Source organism: Petromyzon marinus, chromosome 12, assembly GCF_048934315.1.
Source record: "Petromyzon marinus isolate PM22_M1 ecotype Great Lakes invasive population chromosome 12, UKy_Petmar_22M1.pri1.0, whole genome shotgun sequence".
In the NCBI taxonomy this organism is placed as follows: Eukaryota; Metazoa; Chordata; class Hyperoartia; order Petromyzontiformes; family Petromyzontidae; genus Petromyzon; species Petromyzon marinus.
Genome location: NC_133678.1, coordinates 7,155,877 through 7,180,161, shown reverse-complemented (window position 1 = coordinate 7,180,161; position 24,285 = coordinate 7,155,877). Strand labels below are relative to the sequence as shown.

Genomic DNA, 24,285 nt, shown 5'->3' with positions numbered 1-24,285 from the left:
ATGGTACATACTGAATACGTAAGGTGTCAAAGAAGTTACACATACATATGGTACATACTGAATACGTAAGGTGTCAAAGAAGTAACACATACATATGGTACATACTGAATACGTAAGGTGTCAAAGAAGTTACACATACATATGGTACATACTAGCTATGTAAGGTGTCAAAGAAGTTACACATACATATGGTACATATTGAATGCGTAAGGTGTCAAAGAAGTTACACATACATATGGTACATACTGGCTACGTAAGGTGTCAAAGAAGTTACACATACATATGGTGCATACTGAATACGTAAGGTGTCAAAGAAGTTACACATACATATGGTACATGCTGAATACGTAAGGTGTCAAAGAAGTTACACATACATATGGTGCATACTGAATACGTAAGGTGTCAAAGAAGTTACACATACATATGGTACATACTGGCTACGTAAGGTGTCAAAGAAGTTACACATACATATGGTACATACTGGCTACGTAAGGTGTCAAAGAAGTTACACATACATACGGTACATACTGAATACGTAAGGTGTCAAAGAAGTTACACATACATATGGTACATACTGAATACGTAAGGTGTCAAAGAAGTTACACATACATATGGTACATACTGAATACGTAAGGTGTCAAAGAAGTTACACATACATATGGTACATACTGAATACGTAAGGTGTCAAAGAAGTTACACATACATATGGTACATACTAGCTATGTAAGGTGTCAAAGAAGTTACACATACATATGGTACATACTGGCTACGTAAGGTGTCAAAGAAGTTACACATACATATGGTGCATACTGAATACGTAAGGTGTCAAAGAAGTTACACATACATATGGTACATACTGAATACGTAAGGTGTCAAAGAAGTTACACATACATATGGTACATACTGAATACGTAAGGTGTCAAAGAAGTTACACATACATATGGTACATACTGAATACGTAAGGTGTCAAAGAAGTTACACATACATATGGTACATACTGAATACGTAAGGTGTCAAAGAAGTTACACATACATATGGTACATACTGGCTACGTAAGGTGTCAAAGAAGTTACACATACATATGGTACATACTGAATACGTAAGGTGTCAAAGAAGTTACACATACATATGGTACATACTGGCTACGTAAGGTGTCAAAGAAGTTACACATACATATGGTACATATTGAATACGTAAGGTGTCAAAGAAGTTACACATACATATGGTACATACTGAATACGTAAGGTGTCAAAGAAGTTACACATACATATGGTACATACTGAATGCGTAAGGTGTCAAAGAAGTTACACATACATATGGTACATACTGGCTACGTAAGGTGTCAAAGAAGTTACACATACATACGGTACATACTGGCTACGTAAGGTGTCAAAGAAGTTACACATACATATGGTACATACTGAATACGTAAGGTGTCAAAGAAGTTACACATACATATGGTACATACTGAATACGTAAGGTGTCAAAGAAGTAACACATACATATGGTACATACTGAATACGTAAGGTGTCAAAGAAGTTACACATACATATGGTACATACTGGCTACGTAAGGTGTCAAAGAAGTTACACATACATATGGTGCATACTGAATACGTAAGGTGTCAAAGAAGTTACACATACATATGGTACATACTGGCTACGAAAGGTGTCAAAGAAGTTACACATACATATGGTACATACTGCTAGCCTATTTTTCAAGCGAGACCTGGCTAAAAAAAAGTTTTATGCATAACAATTGGGAAAGAGTGTTCATAAATAACTACAAAAAATAGATGTAAAAAAACACCTTGCGGTTTGTGAGACCATTACAATGTAAGTTGGGTACAACATACTATAAATACGTATACTTAACAACTATATACATTATCAATACATTTTTGAAATCTATAAACATCCAAAAATAACCCAAGGTTGCTACGATATTGCTATACAGTACTGCTTCATATCCATTTTTTTTAAATACTGTTACTGCATATTATCGCTGCTCAAATGTAGTTTTCAGTTTTATTTCCTGACAACATATTTCTGCAATAACAAACTCGCCAGTTAATTTTGTTCATGCAGAGCTATTTTCGGTAAAAGTATGGCTTTGAAAATCGTTTTTCAGAGTTATTGACAGCATGTCGTCTATGTGAAGTCATTCATTTGGAGCTCATTTCTTGTATAACCGACAGAATTGTGCATTGTTTAGAGATGTAGACTGGGAATTCACGATGGGTAGAACAATTGTGTCAAGTTTTATGTCGAGTGAACTGCAGTTTGAAAAAAACTTTTCGGAAAAATGTACGTATTTGTGTTACAGTAGTTTGCATAGCACAGCACATATAATAACAGAACAATGTCAAATACAATGTATTATTATGATTACACTTGTTTACCCAGGAAAGCCTCACTTGAGTCTTAAGACTTTTTGTAAGGCGAGACCTGGCTAAGATGTTGCAGCAGTGTGGCCACGCTGCTGTGTGTAATACCCATTTGAGTAATGTTTAAAAATGTTTCCCCAACACCAGTTCAATGTTGTTGTTTTTTTACCATTGGTTTGTTTTGTTAGCTCTGGGAAATTGACCTTGCGATAATCGCAGACAACGCTCAAACACAAACTCATGGATAACTGGTCACCGCTGGCATGATGCTGTTTACAATTACAGGATTACATCCTGCCCAGGCAGGCTGTAATCCGGTGGGTATCCTGTACAAGTTTCATGCAGTCCATCTGCTGATTTCGACTGCCATGCACACCGACACATTTGCCCACCACAACCCCCCCCCTCAATTCAACAACAACTTTCACCCAAACCCCCGCCCCCCCAACACTCTGTGACCTTCCACTCAACTAGCCAATGAAGTCTCGTGGTGGGAGGTGGTGGGAGGTGGTGGGGGGGGGGTTTCTTTTTTCCCACTCTCCAACCAGCACCACCGTTCCTGGCATTCTTCCCGAGCCACTTTCTGTTCCGCCGCCGCCGCCGACGACGCTGCCGCGTTCGCTTTTGCAAGGGCCGCCGGCCATGGCTGTGACATTGAGGGTCGATCAGGTCGTGCAGTTGCTCAAGGCGCTGCGGCTAGCTTCGTAAGTTTTTCCCCTTTTGAAGTTGGAGTCCTTTCGACATTCTAGGGGCCGGAGGCTGTGTGTGTGTGTATAAACTGCAAATTGGATCGCTACCTGTGAGATCTTCACTCAAAACTGCTCTAGAGGAGTTGTACACCCCTAGCTGCCACTGCTATTCAGAATGGCCTGAAATCAAATGTATCACCCCGGATGACCGCTGCGAAGTATGATCTGTATTTTGATTTAGTGTGCTGATCTTAAAGGTGTATTGAAACATTTTGATGCTCCGACTGATACTCCCGCTGTTGTGGAGTGACTCATGGTGCCAGCTACGGCTGCAAAGTTTGGTCGTACATGTTATGTGTATATAGTTTATTGTTAAATTTGAATCACAGTTCCTATGATCACTGTTACATTGTTTTTTTATAGCTTTATTTTGGTGATTTCGAAAACGTTTTGGTTTAGCCATATTTGTTTGTTGTAGTACAGCGTTAGACTGATAACTTTAATCTAAATTGTCTTATGGTTGGTATTGTTTGACTTTCATCCCACTGGATTGTTTTGCACACAGCGTTGATATACGGTGTCTTTTTCTAGAAGACTTTGCTGCTTTTTCCTGGATTTTTCTGTTGCGCGTAGTCACTTTAAGATGTTTCTTGTTCATGTTTTTGTTTGTTGCGATTTCACCCGATTCAAGAGCCGCATGGCTCACAGGGCTATACCTAATCAATGAACTGAACTGTGCTGAGGGGGGGGGGAGTTTCTTGACACTTCCCGAAGCTTGCAAAAAAGAAAGAGCGAGTGACGGCTCCCCAAAGTACTTGCAACGCGTGAGGCGCAGTGATGGGTGGATTTGTGTTTTAAAAGGTGTCAACCCACATGGTTTACCCCACATCGTCTTGTACAGGGGACATTTCGTTTTCAGGTGCACGCGGCGTACAGCTGTTTCAATACGGGCAATTGTTCTCCCTTGCGATGGGACTTTGTAGGATGAACGTTGATATTTATTATGAGGGCACGGGGTGACCATAATGGTCTGAGTCGGTCTGTAATAAGGTAGGGCACTGATAAGGGGTTGACAGGCATGAAGATGCACTTAATGTGTACGAGACCACGTACAGTATATATACACATTACAGAAGTCAACGATTACACAGAAAAGTAGATGGGTCAGAGACACATTGAGCCCCTCTGTGTTAACTTTCACACTGAATGCCAAGTTGCAGCTTTTCACTGGACAATGAGGTGCATTGTGATCTTGATATAAACAAATCACGCAACACCCTCGCCACCAACACTGCAATGGGCCTTCATGAAGATGGGCCATTGCCTGAAACGTTAGCGATCATATATTTTATTTTAAGGCTACAGAGCTGTTTTTGCTCTTGTTAATTTTGCTTTGCACCACTGCCAACGCAACAGTAGTGGGAGCAGCATCACCAAATGTAATTTTATAGACAGGAGTTTGTTATATTTGTTATTTATTTATTTTAATTTGGGAGCGACTGTATTCACATGTTTAACAACAATTACGTTGTGCTGTGGCTGGTGTGGTCCAACGTTGCATTTCACAGCCTAAATGCCAACAATGCAAAATCTCTGCAAGAGTAATGTGGTCGTGCACTCCATCCCTCATTGCGGGTTATTGGGGTTTATTCGACCAAACGTCACCATGCTGGTCAGTGCGGGTTGGTGAAACTGCCTGGAGCAAAGACGCGGAAGCATAGAAGTGCAGCACAATGGATTTGTTTCTGCACTGCCCCGATCCAAGTCGTAACAACCTGATTTAGCAAAGTCACGTAGAAGGGAAATAATAAAATAATAATAAAACATAATAAAATAAAAATTTCACGACTGCCGTAAGCCGCAGATCCCCTTACCTGCCAGCAGCCAGCGCTATGCTGCTACATTACTATTCTATGCCACTACACTTGTCATAAGTTAAGCTGCTGTTTAATTTCAGTGTCGATGACCAACAGGTGTCGCTGTCCTGCCCATTCCCATGCGTACACTGCAACAGGTAGGGTAACACATACAGCATTCACACTGCAACAGGTAGGGTAACACATACAGCATTCACACTGCAACAGGTAGGGTAACACATACAGCATTCACACTGCAACAGGTAGGGTAACGAATACAGCATTCACACTGCAACAGGTAGGGTAACGCATACAGCATTCACACTGCAACAGGTAGGGTAACACATACAGCATTCACACTGCAACAGGTAGGGTAACACATACAGCATTCACACTGCAACAGGTAGGGTAACACATACAGCATTCACACTGCAACAGGTAGAGTAACGAATACAGCATTCACACTGCAACAGGTAGGGTAACGAATACAGCATTCACACTGCAACAGGTAGGGTAACGCATACAGCATTCACACTGCAACAGGTAGGGTAACGCATACAGCATTCACACTGCAACAGGTAGGGTAACGCATACAGCATTCACACTGCAATAGGTAGGGTAACACATACAGCATTCACACTGCAATAGGTAGGGTAACACATACAGCATTCACACTGCAACAGGTAGGGTAACACATACAGCATTCACACTGCAACAGGTAGGGTAACACATACAGCATTCACACTGCAACAGGTAGAGTAACGAATACAGCATTCACACTGCAACAGGTAGGGTAACGAATACAGCATTCACACTGCAACAGGTAGGGTAACGCATACAGCATTCACACTGCAACAGGTAGGGTAACGCATACAGCATTCACACTGCAATAGGTAGGGTAACGAATACAGCATTCACACTGCAACAGGTAGGGTAACGAATACAGCATTCACACTGCAACAGGTAGGGTAACGCATACAGCATTCACACTGCAACAGGTAGGGTAACGCATACAGCATTCACACTGCAACAGGTAGGGTAACGCATACAGCATTCACACTGCAATAGGTAGGGTAACGAATACAGCATTCACACTGCAACAGGTAGGGTAACACATACAGCATTCACACTGCAACAGGTAGAGTAACGAATACAGCATTCATACTGCAACAGGTATGGTAATTAATACAACATTCACACTGCAACAGGTAGGGTAACGAATACGGCATTCACACTGCAACATGTAGAGTAACGCATACATCATTCACACTGCAACAGGTAGGGTAATGAATACAGCATTCACACTGCAACAGGTAGGGTAACGCATACAGCATTCACACTGCAACAGGTAGGGTAACACATACAGCATTCACACTGCAACAGTTAGGGTAATGAATACAGCATTCACACTGCAACAGGTAGGGTAACGAATACAGCATTCACACTGCAACAGGTAGGGTAATGAATACAGCATTCACACTGCAACAGGTAGGGTAACGCATACAGCATTCACACTGCAACAGGTAGGGTAATGAATACAGCATTCACACTGCAACAGGTAGGGTAACGAATACAGCATTCACACTGCAACAGGTAGGGTAAAATATGGCATTCACACTGCAACAGGTAGGGTAAAATATGGCATTCACACTCACTTTACTATCAGATGTGGTGGTTGAGTCCAGCGTTTTTTTTGCTTCACTTATAATTTGTACAACATGGTTAATTATGAATTGGCGTGATTTTGTGTTACAGCAGAAGCAAGCAAGAGGCAGACAGATTATGCCTTTGAGGTGAGGTATGGGGATCAGTACAGTAAATGATTTTTGGATTTAAGGGGTTTCCTATGTTGGGATGTTTATCCATTATCATTTACGGGTGACTAAGTGTGGGAGGAAACGAGAGTACCTGGAGAAGGCACACACTTGTGAGGGGATAGCTCCCATCACTGCCATCTCCTGGCCACCTCGCAGTGCCATGCCTATACAATCTTGCAGGCCAAGGTCGTCAACCATACAAGTGTAATAAAGCACTTCCACGACAACTGTTGACGTGTCGTCTTTCTTATATGACTGCACAGCTCCGCTCTCTCTCTCCGGATGGCTCCGCTCTCTCTCTCTCTGCCGTGACGTGCGCCTCTCTGCTCCACCGTCGTCGCGCGTCTCTCCCTCTCGCTCCCTGTCCACCGCTGGCTCACGGCGTGCCGGAGGGAGAGACGGCTTCGCTGGAAGGACCGCCACGTGGCCGGTGGCGATGACGCAGTCCGGACTCCAGGCTTCCCACACCGACCAAGAGTCCCCTCACTGCCTCCCCTTATATTCCCCTCGGCGGAGCAAACTCCGCCTCCGGACACGCCCCCTCGTAGAACCTTCTCGACTGTTCTTGCACGTACTCTCTAGCTCCGCCTCCGGACACGCCCCCTCGTAGAACCTTCTCGACTGTTCTCGCACATACTCTCTAGCTCCGCCCGTCACCTTTGGCCCAAATAACTGCTTACCTTCTGAGATCCGATAAGATTCCTGCACCTTTACCAGATGTGATTGTAGGAACATCCTAAATATATGCTTTACATTAAAACCAAAGGTTGTGAAGCGTTTTTTTTTTAAAACAAGATTTGTAAACCCCTTTGTAGCATAACTTCGGCAGATTTGTCTTTGTAAGATGTGATAAACAGTGCTTTTTCTTTGTTTTTCTCTTCAGATGGCATGCTCCAACATTCGTTATGGAGAAGGAGTGACGCAAGAGATTGGCATGGTATGTCTGCAACATATGATATTCCATGGATTTGCATGAATTTAAATAAAATGACAATAATTTACTTGTAATTTATAAAAAATATATATTTCATTAATATCCATTCATAATTATCCACCACCTATCCTTGACATGCTGTCATCGCAAACGTTACAAATAATCTCTAACCAATTGTTTATCTTCCATACTTAATCCTCTTTGCACCAAACTCATCCCGAGCTGTTTGCCTGCCCTGGCAACATGCATAATAAAAATCGCTAATGCCCTCATCTTATCTGGTACCATTCCCTTAGCTCTCAAGGTGATGTTGTCACTCCCATCGTGAAAAATCCCCCACACTAAAGCCTAACATCCCTGAAAGCTCCCATCCTGTCTCAGACCTCCCTTTCTTTAGAAAACTCCTAACAAGGATTCATCTCCCACATCTCTGTACACCTCTCCTTCTCTGGTCACCACAATCCAGTACAATCTGTTTTTTGCTAAAGCCGTTTCACTGAAACTGCTCTCCTATAAAGTGAGAAATGGTCCTTTCCTCTCTTCAGACTGTGGATCACTCCCCTAGTTCTCCGAAAACACGCTCCACTACTTTTGACACGATTGGTCATGCAATAAATGAGTGTCTCCATAGTTATGTAGGTGTATCAGCCACACTTCTCTCCTGATTCTGCTTGTGCTACTCAATGGCTGTCTTCCTTTCATAAATATTTGTACTAAGGTGTCCAGCAAATGCTCCATCTTTGGCCCCTTGCTATTTTGAATACCCATCCTGCTTGGCAAAATAATGTCCAGTTTTATTGTCAGCCATTACTCGTATGCTGATGACATCCGGCAGCTCTAATATAACATTGCAATGAATGTCAGATTAAATGTTTTGAGGGTTTGTATGGTTGGCTGCAAGCTATGGATTTCAACGACAATGTATAATGAAGATGTATTGCCACTGGTGGCGATACGTTATCATGGTGGCGATACGTTAACTACCTCACCTGATATACAGGAGATCGTGGGGTTCGATCCCAACCCTGATGTTTATTTATTTGGAGTTTGCATGTCTCTCTCCCCATGGTCACTTGGATTTATCCCCTGGTCCTCCGGTTATCCCTCCAGATTTAGGAACATGCGCTGAGAGTATTTGGCTGCTATACATTTCCACATGATGAGCCACTTCGTTGAGCTATCATTCGTGGCCTGGTCGCTTCTGAAAAATAGGTACATAGCTCAGTGGGCCTTACCTCGTAAAATAAGAATTGTCTATAGTTTTTTTTACTTTTAATGTAATTTCTTGCAGGATTTGCAGAACATTGGAGCACGCAATGTGTGTGTGATGACGGATAAAAACCTGTCACGGCTACCTCCAGTGAGGGCAGTGCTCGATTCCCTCGTGAGCAGCAAAATCAACTTCAAGCTTTACGACGATGTGCGTGTGGAGCCAACAGACACCAGGTTCTCATCAATCAACATTCCCGAGAAAACAATACAGTCGCAGCTGGACATAATGACACCTTACACTTGCACCGTTCTCATATGAGCAACACATTCTTAAATTACACTGGTGGGGGTGGGGGAGGCACAGGGCAACTTCTGATATAAGCACACTACTTAAAATAATAGGTGTTTCCCCTGTTTTCTGGCAACAAAACAGGTGTTAAGATGTTTAAACACCAAACTGAAACCTTTTACAAGGAATCATGTCTGCACTAACCACAATACTTGTGGTCAGAATGCAAACAAAAACACACACTGATAATATATGCATTGTCCTTGAAACTGATTGGTCCACACCAGAGGCAGCTTTCTTTTGAGCCTCATCTCAAACGGTGTTAGACCAGAGACGAGGCTCAAAAGAAAGCTGTCTCTGGTGTGGACCAATCAGTTTCAAGGACAATGCATATATTATCAGTGTGTGTTTTTGTTTGCATTCTGATCACAAGTATTGTGGCTAATGCAGACATGATTCCTTGTAAAAGGTTTCAGTTTGGTGTTTTAACAACTTAAAACCTGTTTTGTTACCAGAACAAAGGGGAAAAACCTATTATCATATTTTGGTACTGGCAAAGGAGGTCCCAAGATGTTCACACTACTTCAGATATATAAGCACTGCTAACCTTGCTCCCAAGCGGTGTGCTTCCATCTGGCTTCTGCTGTAGTAAAGTCTGCGCCTTGGGGCAGGGCTACGTCTAAACTGTGAACATGCTTCACAAGACTTAATAGGCCAGTGAACAGAATGTGTAGAATGTAGTGTGAACCAAAGGGTTTAGCAGCGGAGGTGAAGAGTAAGCGCGTTGCAATATTGGATAATGCCGTGTGATCGTCATTTACTTGATTGATAGCAGTTTATTTCGTTACGCAGAGCCAACGTAATGTACGCTGATTATACAATTTGAATAATGCAAAATATGGGGAGAGAAAAAGAAGCCGCCGGACCACTCTTAATAAACAAATGTCATCCAACTACAACTGTAGCAGTGTTGGCTCTTGAGATAGAATCTGATAACTGAAGTACATATTGTTTATATCAACAACCATTCTTTAGGTTCAGGCTTTTGAATTCATGAAGAACTGACTAAGAAATAATCAGAATGAATTATTACTCAAATGAGCGATGAGGTGGCGATTATTTCCTGTTTCCAGCCCTGAGCCAGTGATATAATTTCCACATTTACCATAGCTGGGGCAAGTATTTCCATCAGACAACCATAGTTCACTTCCTGACAAAATGGTACTGCTTTTAACAACCCCCGATTATGATGATGGGGCTGACTCAACCCCCCCCCCAAACCAGAATTCGAACTTTTGCAACCTTCCGTGTGTGAGCTGCTCGCTCTACCGCTGAGCCACTGGGGACCGACAAAAGTGTAACGGCATATTTGTGTTGTCTGCTGCCCTGGGCTGCGTTGCAGCTTCAAGAATGCCATCGCATTTGCACGCAGTGGTGGGTTCGATGCTTACGTGGCTGTTGGTGGGGGCTCTGTCATGGACACGTGCAAAGCCTCAAACCTGTACAGCGCCAGCCCTGATGCCGATTTCCTAGACTTTGTGAACGCCCCCATTGGAAAGGGCATGCCCGTCACCGCCACACTCAAACCTCTCATTGCCGGTAATGTATGTTGCACGTACAGTGAGGGAAAAAAGTATTTGACCCCCTGCAGATTTTGTACGTTTGCCCACTGACAAAGAAATGATCAGTCTATAATTTTAATGGTAGGTTTATTTGAACAGTGAGAGACAGAATAACAACAACAAAATCCAGAAAAACGCATGTCAAAAATGTTATACATTGATTTGCATTTTAATGAGGGAAATAAGTATTTGACCCCCTCTCAATCAGAAAGATTTCTGGCTCCCAGGTGTCTTTTATACAGGTAACGAGCTGAGATTAGGAGCACACTCTTAAAGGGAGTGCTCCTAATCTCAGCTTGTTACCTGTATAAAAGACACCTGTCCACAGAAGCAATCAATCTGATTCCAAACTCTCCACCATGGTCAAGACCAAAGAGCTCTCCAGGGATGTCAGGGACACGATTGTAGACCTATACAAGGCTGGAATGGGCTACAAGACCATTACCACGCAGCTTGGTGAGAAGGTGACAACAGTTGGTGCGATTATTCGCAAATAGAAGAAACACAAAAGAACTGTCAATCTCCCTCGGCCTGGGGCTCCATGCAAGATCTCACCTCGTGGAGTTGCAATGATCATGAGAATGGTGAAGAATCAGCCCAGAACTACACGGGAGGATCTTGTCAATGATCTCAAGGCAGCTGTGACCATAGTCACCAAGAAAACAATTGGTAACACACTACGCCATGAAGGACTGAAATCCTGCAGCACCCGCAAGGTCCCCCTGCTCAAGAAAGCACATATACATGCCCGTCTGAAGTTTGCCAATGAACATCTGAATGATACAGAGGACAACTGGGTGAAAGTGTTGTGGTCAGATGAGACCAAAATGGAGTTCTTTGGCATCAACTCAACTCGCCGTGTTTGGAGGAGGAGGAATGCTGCTTATGACCCCAAGAACACTATCCCCACCGTCAAATATGGAGGTGGAAACATTATGCTTTGATGGTGTTTTTCTGCTAAGGGGACAGGACAACTTCACCGCATCAAAGGGACGATGGATGGGGCCATGTACCGTCAAATCTTGGGTGAGAACCTCCTTCCCTCAGCCAGGACATTGAAAATGGGTCGTGGATGGGTATTCCAGCATGACAATGACCCAAAACACACGGCCAAGGCAACAAAGGAGTGGCTCAAGAAGAAGCACATTAAGGTCCTGGAGTGGTCTAGCCAGTCTCCAGACCTTAATCCCATAGAAAATCTGTGGAGTGAGCTGAAGGTTCGAGTTGCCAAACGTCAGCCTCGAAACCTTAATGACTTGGAGAAGATCTGCAAAGAGGAGTGGGACAAAATCCCTCCTGAGATGTGTCCAAACCTGGTGGCCAACTACAAGAAACGTCTGACCTCTGTGATTGCCAAGAAGGGTTTTGCCACCAAGTACTAAGTCATGTTTTGCAGAGGGGTCACATACTTATTTCTCTCATTAAAATGCAAATCAATTTTTTACATTTTTGACATGCGTTCTTCTGGATTTTGTTGTTGTTATTCTGTCTCTCACTGTTCAAATACACCTACCATTAAAATTATAGACTGATCATTTCTTTGTCAGTGGGCAAACGTACAAAATCAGCAGGGGATCAAATACTTTTTTCCCTCACAGTATGTACATTGAACTTATTTGCACCGTACGTAGCCAACCGTGCTTATCAGTGGTGCGAGGGAAGGAAAACAAACTATACACGAAAAATCAGTTCTAAAGAAATGAGTTTTTCAATCCAGATTTAAAAGTGCACCATTGCTCCAGTGGCTTCCTAAGTAGCAATGGGAGGACATGTTGACCTCGTGAAAAGAAATGTGCAAATGACCTCAAATAGAATTCTAGAGTGTGCTTCTGGGAATACTTGATCAGGTAATACCAACCTTAGACTTGCTTCTAACTAATTTAGCCTTTTATACCACGTGACATTCATCATTGGATAGAGACTATAATATTTATACAGACCATTGAAAGCAAATTTCATGTTTAATTTTTATCTATATGTTTAAAAAAAAAATCTGGATTCATACTTTCACACAACCTTATGGTTTAATTTCCTATTTTACATGTTAAGCTATTTTAGGATGATTTATTTGTTACGTAAAACAGCTAAAGGTGCAGCCCTGTAAATACTTGATCATGTGACTGCTGGTGGAAGGACATCCCATAAAGTGAGCTATAGAGAGCCCCTTCTAGCGTATTTTGGCCTACTATGTTCAGGGTGACCAGACATTTTCGAGTCTGTGGGATTACCTCCACTTTACCTCTCCACATGTGACTGCCAGTGGTATACTCATTTGTACTGCTGAGTGGACAAAGGCGAGGGGATTTAAGAAACTTGCACATTGTTTCAACTGCCATGCTACGAGATGGATTTGGCGACGTTGGGATTGTGCTAACCATTGTACAATGGCAATCTGACTTTTAAATGATGTACTGTGAATTTTTTAAAAAAAAATCTCCATTTGAAATGACAAGTGCTTTCTGATCAGTCTGCCCATGTTTTGGCTCACAATGGTTCGGACATCGCATTTTATGCTTTTTGTCCACAATTATTGGCCACCACTTTTATAGAGTTCTTTGGGATCAAAATACGGGGATCGTCTGTAGCCTATGACAACGTGGCAAGGCGAAACACCCAGACGCACATTTATTCATGTGAACCTTATCTTCTACCGGTTATATTTCGGAGTGGAGCAGTGATGCAAGTGGTTAGTTCACTGCACTATTTCACTGATGACCTAAGTTTGATTCTCGGCCAAGAATGGCAAGTGATATCTGAACCGTTCCTGGGTCCCCCTTTAATTCACATTGCCAAGGGATGGTGAGGTATTGTCAAATAACCTTCATGACTGACAATTAAGTCATATTCTTGAGTTGAATTTGCCATGTGCCAAATGTTCGCGTTAACTTTTAACACAAATCCACACAGTTCTTTCATTGTCTTTGTCTAGTGCCTACAACAGCTGGCACCGGCAGCGAGACCACAGGAGTGGCTATTTTTGACTATGAGCCACTGAAGGCTAAAACAGGTAATCTAAGCTTGGTTGAAAGTTAAGCCATGCATCTGATTTCATCCACACATTTGGCTATGTATAGTTCTGATAAAGCTGACACTGTAATGTATGTATGATGAACTGCTTTCACACCATACTTAGCCAACTGTGCTAATCGGAACTGCGGGGGGAAGGGCAACCAACTAAACACACAAAGCAGTTGTAAACAAATGAGTTTTTTTGATATTGGAAGGAAGAGCATTCCAGGTGGCCGCAAAAGCACACTCGATAAGTGCCCATCTTTGTTTGATGATTAGCCAAATGATTTGTAAACTGTCAGCTCTTTTCAATGGGAATGTAATCGATTGTCTGTGAGCAGGCATTGCTAGCAGAGCCATGAAACCAACGCTGGGGCTGGTGGACCCACTGCACACACTGCACATGCCGAGGCGCGTTTGTGCCAACAGTGGATTTGACGTTCTCTGGTGAGCCCGCACTTTAAACCGCGAGCACAGACACACATCTCATTAATGAGTAGATCATGTTGTGATTAGGAATGCAATGGTTTATTGACTCAACATTTTATTTTACGCACGTGATGCATGCATGGAATCGCATGTGTCAGAATCGATTATTTACGATATACACAAATGATGTGATGTTGCATTTGGGCTGGCAGAACGAATGAGACAGAGGACACAAGTGAAGCAGGACAAGACAAACCAGACCGTACAGACAAGCTAGAAACTAGATCTGAGGGAGTACAAATGAGATGGGCAGACTATCGAGACAAAATCCAAATGGGACAGAGCAAGACGTACAGTGGTAATGAGACTGACGTTACTCACAAGACATGAAGTATATCCAACAGATAATACAGTGAAGGCAGTACAAATGAGGCAGTAGTTAAATACACAGTATTGTAATGAAACATCTCATCATTGATTGTCATGGAATTTATCACGATCCTGAATCATTTCTAGATTTAAAGCTTTCGTGACTGCTAGGATCCATACATACTCTTTGGTTCTTTCGAGTAAAGTCACATAGGTGAAAATAAAATAACAAAAAATCACGACGTTGTGGCCACAACACAAGCGGCCTTCATCAGGTGATGAAGGCCGCTTGTGTTGTTCTTCATCAGGTGATGAAGGCCGCTTGTGTTGTTCTTCATCAGGTGATGAAGGCCGCTTGTGTTGTGGCCGAAACGGCGTGATTTTTTGTTATTTTATTTTCACCTACGTGACTTTACCCAATAGAACCAAAGAGTATCCTGAATCATGTTTGTACTTAGTCTATGTATAGGGGTCTGTACAAGAGAAGTCTCCAAGGAGCTTCTTGAAATATGTATCAAGGAGAGCCACACTGAGTCGCAGGACTCTTTCAGGAGGATCACGCATTTAATGTTTGTTATTTTTAAGATTTTTTTCAGCCAATTAATAATGAGCGTTTATACGAATAGGAGGAAACCGGAGCTTCCCGGAGGTAAACCCACGCGCGCGATGGGGCAACACAATTCAAAAAATCGCTTGAGGCGGTAAACTATTACATGCCCAGTTGTGGTTGGTGGGACTTCGATACCGACCAATAGTTTTAGAAAACTCTTCTGCCGAAACAAAGCAAACGCACAAAAAAAAACAACACACACACACCAAACAGTTGCAGTAATGAAACATGCAGGACTTATGCGCCTACTTATAAAGGCATAGTAGCTTCGGTATTATCTCTCAAAGGACATTCAGATGTGTTATTTAGAACATTATGAGCAGTATATATATATTTTTTACTCCAATATAAAATCTAAATAGCATTAAACTCCACCTCAATCTGTCGATGGATGGGCTTGCGCGTTAACCTTCGCACTGCTGTGTTTGACTGGACGTAGCCATGCGCTGGAGTCGTACACGGCTCTCCCCTACCACCAGCGCTCGCCCTGCCCTTCCAATCCAATCAACCGGCCCGCTTACCAAGGCAGTAACCCCATCAGTGACGTGTGGTCAATTCACGCCCTGAAAATCGTGGCCAAATACATGAAGAGGTACGTTGTGCATCCCCTACATTCCTCACGCCAACACATTTTTAGGAGCTCTCGTTTAGAAAAGCCACTGTTGAGTTGTGTTGCTTGTCCATTCATTTGGTGATCGCGTGTGCAGCCCTGCATCAATTCTCTGCTGGATGATGGCCTCATCCATGTGGTGTCAGTCATCGGAGTTGTTTTACCATTTTTTTTTACCACGCTGGTTGGTGTGGGTGAGTGAAGGGTGAGGCCCAGGCCCAGTCTATTTATCACCACTTTCACTAAACTCGGGTGTCTGGGTTGAGTGAAATTTGTTAATCACCGCACCAGTGTTCCACCCCGTTGTGTATGAAACAATGGTATATTGTCTTTTTATACCATTTTTGACTTAAACATTTTGCTACCGTACAATACTTTTAAAAGTACAGTGCTTTCTGAGTATAATTTTGCAAAGCAAGAGATTTTATTTTTAATAATCACATAAAGCTGTCAATAACTTCCTCTGCCTATGGTTAACGCTTACATATTCTCCTTTAAAACTAACAAAGCACAAAAAGCATCCAATAAGTAGAGGCATTTGACTGGAATACATTTTTAAAAAAAATTGCCCTCAAAAAGTATATCTCAGATGTTGATGGTTTAACTCTTAGGGAATGGCCATCCTAAAGCTATAAATTGCTTTAAGTCTCGTGCGAAATACCTCAACATATGTCATCCACATCATCAGTGAATCAAGTAATATGGCTGCTGTGCAGTGTGGCCTTGAAGCTGATAGCCTGCTAATGTATACCGGTATATAGAATTCATAGCGGAGATTAAAACGCCAAGCGGTTGTTTTTACTCGTGAACAAAGTCGAGATCGATTTCCCGCTCATATGGACATCTCCTTTTTACAGCCCCTGAGCCAGTGGTGGAACTTTCACGTTCCTCTGGTGGGTGGTGAGGTCTGCCCATACAATGGGGGGGGGGGGTCGGTAGCTTGCGTCTCTGGAGCCACATGCGCCTCTTCAAGCGACTGCTTCATGACAGTTGTTTATTCAGGAGCACCGTCACGTATTCACGTGCATTGCGGCCTCTTAAATATTGATTCTTGTTTTCCTTACCGAATTTAGAAAAGAAACGGCTCTTCGTGTATTTATTGGTTGCCGACCCCTGCCATAGAACAACCACTGTTCATACGCCCACAAAGTGGAACTAGTTTTTTTAAAAATTAAATCCCCAGGAGGGACGATGGGCTGAGCCAACCCCCATCCAGGATTTGAACTCACAAACCCTCAGATTGTGAGCCAAGCACTCTACCAGTGAGTTCCCCCCCCCCCCCCCCCCCCCCCCGGCTGAAACCGAGTTAATTATTAAAGGTTGCCATGCGAACACTTTCAAATACCCCTGGACACTTGTGTGTGTTTTTGCCATAGGGCAGTGAGGCAGCAGGATGACCTGGAGGCACGCTCCAGCATGCACCTCGCCAGTGTGTTTGCAGGGATCGGCTTTGGGAATGCCGGCGTCCATCTCTGGTAGAGGTTATTGCACTTACATCACCACACGTGCGATGAAAAAAGGTCCGTTGCCTGAAATGTCAACTATTTAAGCTATGTTAGTATATGTATACATATATATTTCCAATTAAGGTAGTGTTATTGCTGAATGTGTTGAGCTTTTTGTCACAATGCGAGAGGTTGTGTGAAAGCTATTTTACAATTTTTTATTAATATTCGTGCCTTCTGGTTTACAACCTGGCAGGTTTTGTTTTTTAACACTGCGTTCATAATAAGGTTTTTTTTCACGTGCGCATTTTCAGTCACGGGATGTCGTACCCCATAGCTGGAATGGTAAAAAATTACAGAGCAAAGGACTACAATGTGGATCACCCAATTTTGGTGAGAAATTAGCACATTCAAGACATTATAGTTATGTTTCTGCGTGCAAAAGAAAAAAATCAAACATCAAAATACTGTATTATGCCTTCTATACATGTGCATTAAATCGTGCGTGTGAAAAGATATTATTTAAGTTAATGATAATTACGTGAAAATCATATTCTCATGATATTTAGACAAACGCGACGAACAAAATTACACACGGGACAGAACAAATGAGTAACAATATTCACGAAATGGTTAATTCGAATCGAAACCAGCAAATCTTAACAATCCATTGAATTTTCGAGGGAGTGAATCATTTTACTTACGGATGTTTTCGTTCATTTCAGCCTCACGGTCTTTCGGTGGTGCTGACCTCTCCTGCTGTCTTCACGTTCACCGCCGCCATGTGCCCAGAGCGACATCTCGAGGCAGCTGCAATCCTTGGTAGGGCTGCTGCCAGCATGCCAGTTGGCTGTCTGAGAAATGCTTATATCCATTGTTTTAAATACAGTGTGATGTAGCAGAACAGGGCAGGTTGGTGTCTATATAAACGATCCTCCGGTTTTTCTCATCCACGTTTAGAAACGTGCTTTCAGAGTATTGGGCTGCGGTAAATTTCTACGTAATAAGCCGCTTCGTTGGGCTATCGTTTGCGGCCAGATGGCTTCTGAAAAAGAGCTGTAGAATTATAGCTCAGTGGGCCTTACCTGGTAAAATAAAAATATCATGGGACCTCCTTTTCCAGTACCAAAATATGAGAATAGGTTTTCCCATTTTTTCTGGCAACAAAACAGGTGTTAAGTTGGCGTCCTCTGGTCTAACATCGTTTGAGACGAGGCTCAAAAGAAAGCGTCTCTGGTGTGGACCAATCAGTTTCAAAGACAATGCATATATTATTAGAGTGTTTTTTTGCATTCTGACCACAAGCATTGTGGTTAATGCAGACATGATTTCTTGTTAAAGGTTTCAGTTTGGTGTTTTAACATCTTCACACCTGTTTTGTTGCCAGAAAAAAGGGGAAAACCTATTCTCAAAATAAAAATATTTCATGAGTTAAATGTCATTATATATGCACTGTACCTATCAGCCCTCTCTACGTGCTGGGAGAATGGGCCATTGCCATAAACGTTCCTTGACTTGACGATATACTTTTTTAATCCACAATACAGATTTTTTGGGTTAGATCGCATAAATATAAATGTCGTTGAACCCGCCACCACCCAACACAGCCAATTAGTAAGGTTTGCCACGTAAACAGAACATGGTAATTTGTCACTAGTACAGCACACCGGTGTGTTGGAGAGCAAATCCAGAACATTTACAATCTGAGTACGACGTTTCACCGGTAATTACAACTAGCATCATCAGGCGGCAGCCAGATTTGTGGAGAAATCTTCCCGTTTCGTTCGTTAAATAGAGGGGTAGATGTGATGACGTCACTTGAGAGCCCTTCGCTCGCGAAGTGGGGGAGGGATTCATGAATGCATATAAATTACAATGGTATTCATTACCGGTTGGGTCATTCATATGGCCATCAACGTGTGGTGACCTGTATAGGCATGCATTTGAACAATGTATTATTTGATGATTCGCTTCCAAGCAGCACTAAGCCTGTAGCTATCCGAATGCTTAAAATTATGTTTATTTCTGTCAATTTCGATAGCTTCTCTAATTAGTCTTAGCCAGTAGTAACTAGTTTTGCACAGAACTTCAACATTATCAAAATAAATTGAGTGTCATTGTTGGCACGCGTGTTCTGCTACTGCTGACAATTGCATTTGGGAGTATTTAATATTTATCTGATGTTCTTTTAGTCTCGTGCTGATCATTTGTTCTGTCTGTCCAACATAGCATTTGCCACAAGAGCAATTAATCTGGTACACACCTTCTGTTGATAGCTTCGGTAATACATCTCTCGTACCAGATATTAGTTTCTGTATTTTATGTACCATGCCAAATCTGACTCAGATGTTTTTTTTCCGAGTTAGATCATGGAATACTTAATACTTTTTTTTTAAAAGCCTTAGCCTCATAGTGCTTTGTCCAAACAAATGAGCAAGACAAAGATCCCCTGTATGTATAGCCTTTAGCCTTAACAGAAACTCTTGGGGCAAGTGCTGTTAACGAGCACCTATGAAGGCCGGCACGGTACGCGAGGCGGTGGGTGGCCAGCACCACGCCCGACCGCCTTTGTCTCCCCAGTGGCGATATTTACACACCGCACTAATTACTCATTTGAGGCTGAGTCAACCGAAGGAGAGGCCCAGGGAACTGGTTCAGATATTCGTCACCGGCTTTGACTGCGAGCGGGAATCGAAATCGGGTCGCCGGGTTTGTAGCGTGGCGTGTCAACCACTACACTACCACGAATGCTTGCCTCGTGCCTAGGGGCGGACGTGAGCCAAGCTAAGCGAGCTGACGCGGGGTCCATTCTCGCCGACACTCTGCGAGCGCTTTTGTTTGACCTCAACGTCGAGGATGGCTTGAGCGCTGTGGGGTACTCGTCCCAGGACATCCCCGCACTCGTCAAGGGCACACTGCCCCAGGTGAGTACAGGGTGCTTAAAAAAATTTGGACACTTCTGAGAATTTGCAACAATACCACAAGAAATGTGCTGCTGCCTCCGGGCTCTGGAGACCACCTGGAGAAGATTCTAGGCACGTGTTGACAATGATGGCGAACAAGTGGAGACTTTTTGACTTTTTTAAGCTATTAACATTACATTTATATTCTTAGTTCTTTCGGTAAAGTCACGTTGAAGGGAAGCAACAAAATAATAAAATATATATAAAACAATAAAAATTCTCACGACGTTTCGACCATAACACAAACGGTCGTCTTCAGGTGTGTTGGTTTGCATAAATTTATTTTTAAACGGTGCATTTATTTATTTATAAAAAAAAACCGTTAGCGCCACGCGCAGCGATTTGGCAGTTTATTTAGGACTAGTCCATCTATATTCTGAAAAGAGGAGGGGGGAGACTATTTTTTTTTATAATGTATGCTGTCTGAAAGCCACTGTAAGCGTGAACAATCAATCAACACACCTGAAGACGACCTGAAATGGTTTATCAAATATTTCCGGTCTTAATTGATTGTTCACGCTTACAGTGGCTTTCAGACGGCATACATTATAAAAAAAAAATCGTCTCCCCCCTCCTCTTTTCAGAATATAGATGGACTAGTCCTAAATAAACTGCCAAATCGCTGCGCGTGGCGCTAACGTTTTTTATAAGTAAATAAATGCACCGTTTAAAAATAAATTTATGCAAACCAACACACCTGAAGACGACCGTTTGTGTTATGGTCGAAACGTCGTGAGAATTTTTATTGTTTTATATATATTTTATTATTTTGTTGCTTCCCTTCAACGTGACTTTACCGAAAGAACTAAGATTATGAATTACTGCAGTCACGAAAGCTTTAAATCAAAATGTAACATTACATTTGTTATTATGTTAAAGTGTATTATCCGTTCTTTTGCCATTAAAAACGATAGTCCCATATAAATGTTAACATTTTTGGAGCACCCTGTATTGTCGAGCGCCCATCAAGTTCAGTTGGCTGCCCCATGGCTGGTACACTTGATTCCTGTCGCATTTTTTATGTTGCCAATGTAACTTTTCAAAATTTCTGAATTTCCATTTGTGCAATTTGATGTGCCGTAACTCTGTACGATTGTTGCTTATAATACGCAGCACATATACAGCACCTTGTGTCAATCCACTGCTGGATGAAGGCTTCACCACATGCTGATCAGTGCAGGTTGTTGAAGTTAAGGAGCATAGACATGGGAGCATAGATGTATAGCAGAACAATGTACTTTGTTTGCATTGCCCTCTGCAACACACTACATAGCCCCACAGCCTATCAGAACCTGCTGTGCATGGCGGTCACTCATCCAGGTACTACCCTGTTTAGCTTCCGGGATCTGATAAGTCAAAGTATTTGGTAATTCATCACACTACCTATATATGTTATGAAAAAGAACAGATCCATCCCTTGTATAAAGGTGTCAGTTTTGGTGCCAGATAAAAGGGTAAAAACCTATTACTATATCTTGCTACTGGCAAAGGAGGTCTCATAATGTAAATGCTTACCCCGAGCTCTCAATACTCTGATAGTGCGCTGTTTTGAGTTGTACGCCTTTTGGCGTCATCTGGTCCAACACCAGTGGAGACTAGGCTCTAGGAAAAGCCGTCTCGGGTGTGGACCAATCAATTGCAAGGACAGTGCATATCTTTATCAGAGTTGTCTCTTTTTGATTGCTTGTGTTGTGGCTATTGCAAACATGACCCCTTGTATAAAGGTGTTAGTTTTGGTGCCAGATAAAATGGTAAACACCTATTGCTACAAGAACAGATCCACTTTCGTTCAAAGTTTAATCTTGTCAGCATGGGCAGTAACATTACAATTTGTGAATAGAAGTGTTTGTGTAAACTTCCCAAGCTTATATTACATTGAATATATTACTTACATTGAATATATTACTTACATTGAATATATCACATACATTTAATATATTACTTACGTTGAATATATGACTTTACATTGAATATATTACTTATATTGAATATAAATGCTGCATGGGATCTAACGTTTAAAAGTGGACTTGCAATCCAGAGGTCGCCGATTCAATCTCCTGGCGCAACAGTTAAGATATCAGGCCAATGTGGAAGAGTCGATCAAAGTACCCTCTGTAAATGACTGTCTATAGCTCCCTCGAGTGGAAGCCCTTCTGCAAGCAGTGCTGCGAGCAATGATTCGCCAGACTCTACTGGTAACCTTTTAAACTTGATCCGATAAATGTTGTGAATGTTCCTTGCAGTGTGCATAAACGTTCTGGATTTCGATAGGGCTAGTGGATGCCCTTCCGCCATCAGTGACGTTAGCAATACCATTGCAGGGATGCACCTTTTAACTTTAACATTGAATATAAATTGCCGAATGGGCAAGTTTATTTTTTGTACACGTCAACTCTCCGGCCTTAATCTATTTCAGGAACGAGTCACCAAGTTGTCTCCAAGGCCCCAAAACGAAGAGGACCTGGCAGCGTTGTTTGAAGCATCAATGAGGATTTACTGAGGAAGGAAACTCCGACCAAAATAATGCTCTTGCACAGCATAGGATATATCTCACACTTTATAAAAATATATATACTGTATATTTCAAAACTAATTGTAAAAGCCACACATTTTCGGTGCCCGAAATGCATGCTTTATGCAATATTTTGTGCAGGTACTGTGTGGAGAGAAATGATTGGTAAGAAGTCGCAGCACGTTCTAATTTCATTTGGAAGGGATTTTGGAATGATTCTGCCCCCCCCCCTCGTGATTTTCAGATGATATCCAGTCAATGAGACATTCTTACATGGCGCATAAAACTGTTTATTAATTCCAAAACATTTTTTAGGAACAGAAACTTGTCTATTCTTATCAGCAAGTCACTGCCATGATTATACCAAAAATAATAAATGTGTACTTACAGTCCGAAAATGAAAGCTTTTTTATCAGGCTTTTGTTTCGGTAAGGTGTGAGAATAAAAGTGCTTGATTAGAAAATTCGAGAAGAAAAGAGGAGAGTTATCAAAGATGCCAAACAAAAGCGATGAGAATGTCAGAGAACATATACAAAAATGATTGAAGACAAGAAATGGAAGTATCAATGCAGAAAAAAGAATGACTGGTAATTTCCAAATTTTGGCAGTTATATTGATGGGTGCAAGTCGCAAAATGATGGATATGTAGTTATTTTGGTCAATCATTCTACAACTGTGACATCATTTATGGACGGCCCCTTAGATACGTTTTAGTACGTAGGCACTAAAATAATGTTAATTTTTTAGAGTGAATGGCATTGGCGTTATTGTAAATCTGACCGCGTCTCCACAACAAAGACAAAGATCCCCCCCCCCACCGTGTAGCCTTCACAGAGTGTTGTGGCAAGTGCTGTTAGTGAGCAGCACCTATTAAGGCCGGCATGGCACAACGACGGGGGTGGGTGTGCTAGCACACACCGTACCAGGTACTCGTTGGAGGCTGAGTCGACCTAGGGGAGAGGCCCACGATAATCGTCACCGGTGTTGGTGGCCGTGAGCGGAAATCGGACTCGGGTCGCCAGGTTCGTAGCGCAGCGCGCTAACCACTACACCACTACTCCCCGCACACAAAACCCCTATGTCGTGTACATTGTGTCAAAAAACCATCAGCGGGACCTCAAGAACTGCTTCATAAGTCCTCTTGTCTTAGGTCAGCACCCAAAATAAATATGAGCCAATGTGACCGATGGACAGGCAGCAGCAGTCTCTTCTTCTGGTCATGTGTGGCTGCCGATGTAGATGCAAAGCAACGACTACAATTTCACATTCAAGGTTGTCAAGCCAGCGGACAACCGCGTAAGGAGCAGTGGAGGGTATCGTGATGTCTCCTTCGTATGTGTGTGCATCGAACATTGCATTGTTATATGCTCTATGGTGTGTTCTGGATGACCACAGTCGCACACGATTGGCGAGTTTTTTTATTTTCCATTTGTGCATCAGGCGTCCGCATCCGCCATGGTTTGTGCAGTGGATGCGGTTTATGGTGGACCATGAGCTTCGTGGAAGATTAAACCCAGGGATCTGCATTGAGTC

At 42.4% G+C, this 24,285-nt stretch overlaps 1 protein-coding gene across 2 annotated transcripts; it reads left to right on the top strand.

The window, feature by feature from the left end:
• Positions 1-2,928: 2,928 nt before the first annotated feature.
• ADHFE1 (alcohol dehydrogenase iron containing 1) lies at positions 2,929-23,940 on the top strand. Of its 2 annotated transcripts, none has more exons than XM_032952837.2 (14): positions 2,929-3,090; positions 5,049-5,089; positions 6,690-6,724; positions 7,632-7,685; positions 8,974-9,128; positions 10,586-10,782; positions 13,735-13,812; positions 14,156-14,261; positions 15,662-15,814; positions 17,209-17,307; positions 17,592-17,670; positions 18,003-18,099; positions 20,044-20,201; positions 22,657-23,940. In XM_032952837.2, exons 1-14 carry the CDS (start codon positions 3,029-3,031, stop codon positions 22,738-22,740), a joined length of 1,398 nt encoding a protein of 465 aa, XP_032808728.1. In that variant the 5' UTR covers positions 2,929-3,028; the 3' UTR covers positions 22,741-23,940. The 2 variants fall into 2 exon arrangements, with proteins under 2 accessions (XP_032808728.1, XP_032808727.1); XM_032952836.2 differs by having other exon boundaries at positions 6,687-6,724.
• The last annotated feature ends 345 nt before the right edge of the window (positions 23,941-24,285 follow it).

Bases quoted from the DNA above. Each gene is read 5' to 3' on its own strand.
- ADHFE1 (XM_032952836.2), top strand. From the start codon at position 3,029: ATGGCTGTGACATTGAGGGTCGATCAGGTCGTGCAGTTGCTCAAGGCG. The intron at 7,686-8,973 runs GTATGTCTGCAA...AATTTCTTGCAG, and splicing joins TGACGCAAGAGATTGGCATG to GATTTGCAGAACATTGGAGC. The intron at 15,815-17,208 runs GTACGTTGTGCA...TTTTTGCCATAG, and splicing joins GTGGCCAAATACATGAAGAG to GGCAGTGAGGCAGCAGGATG.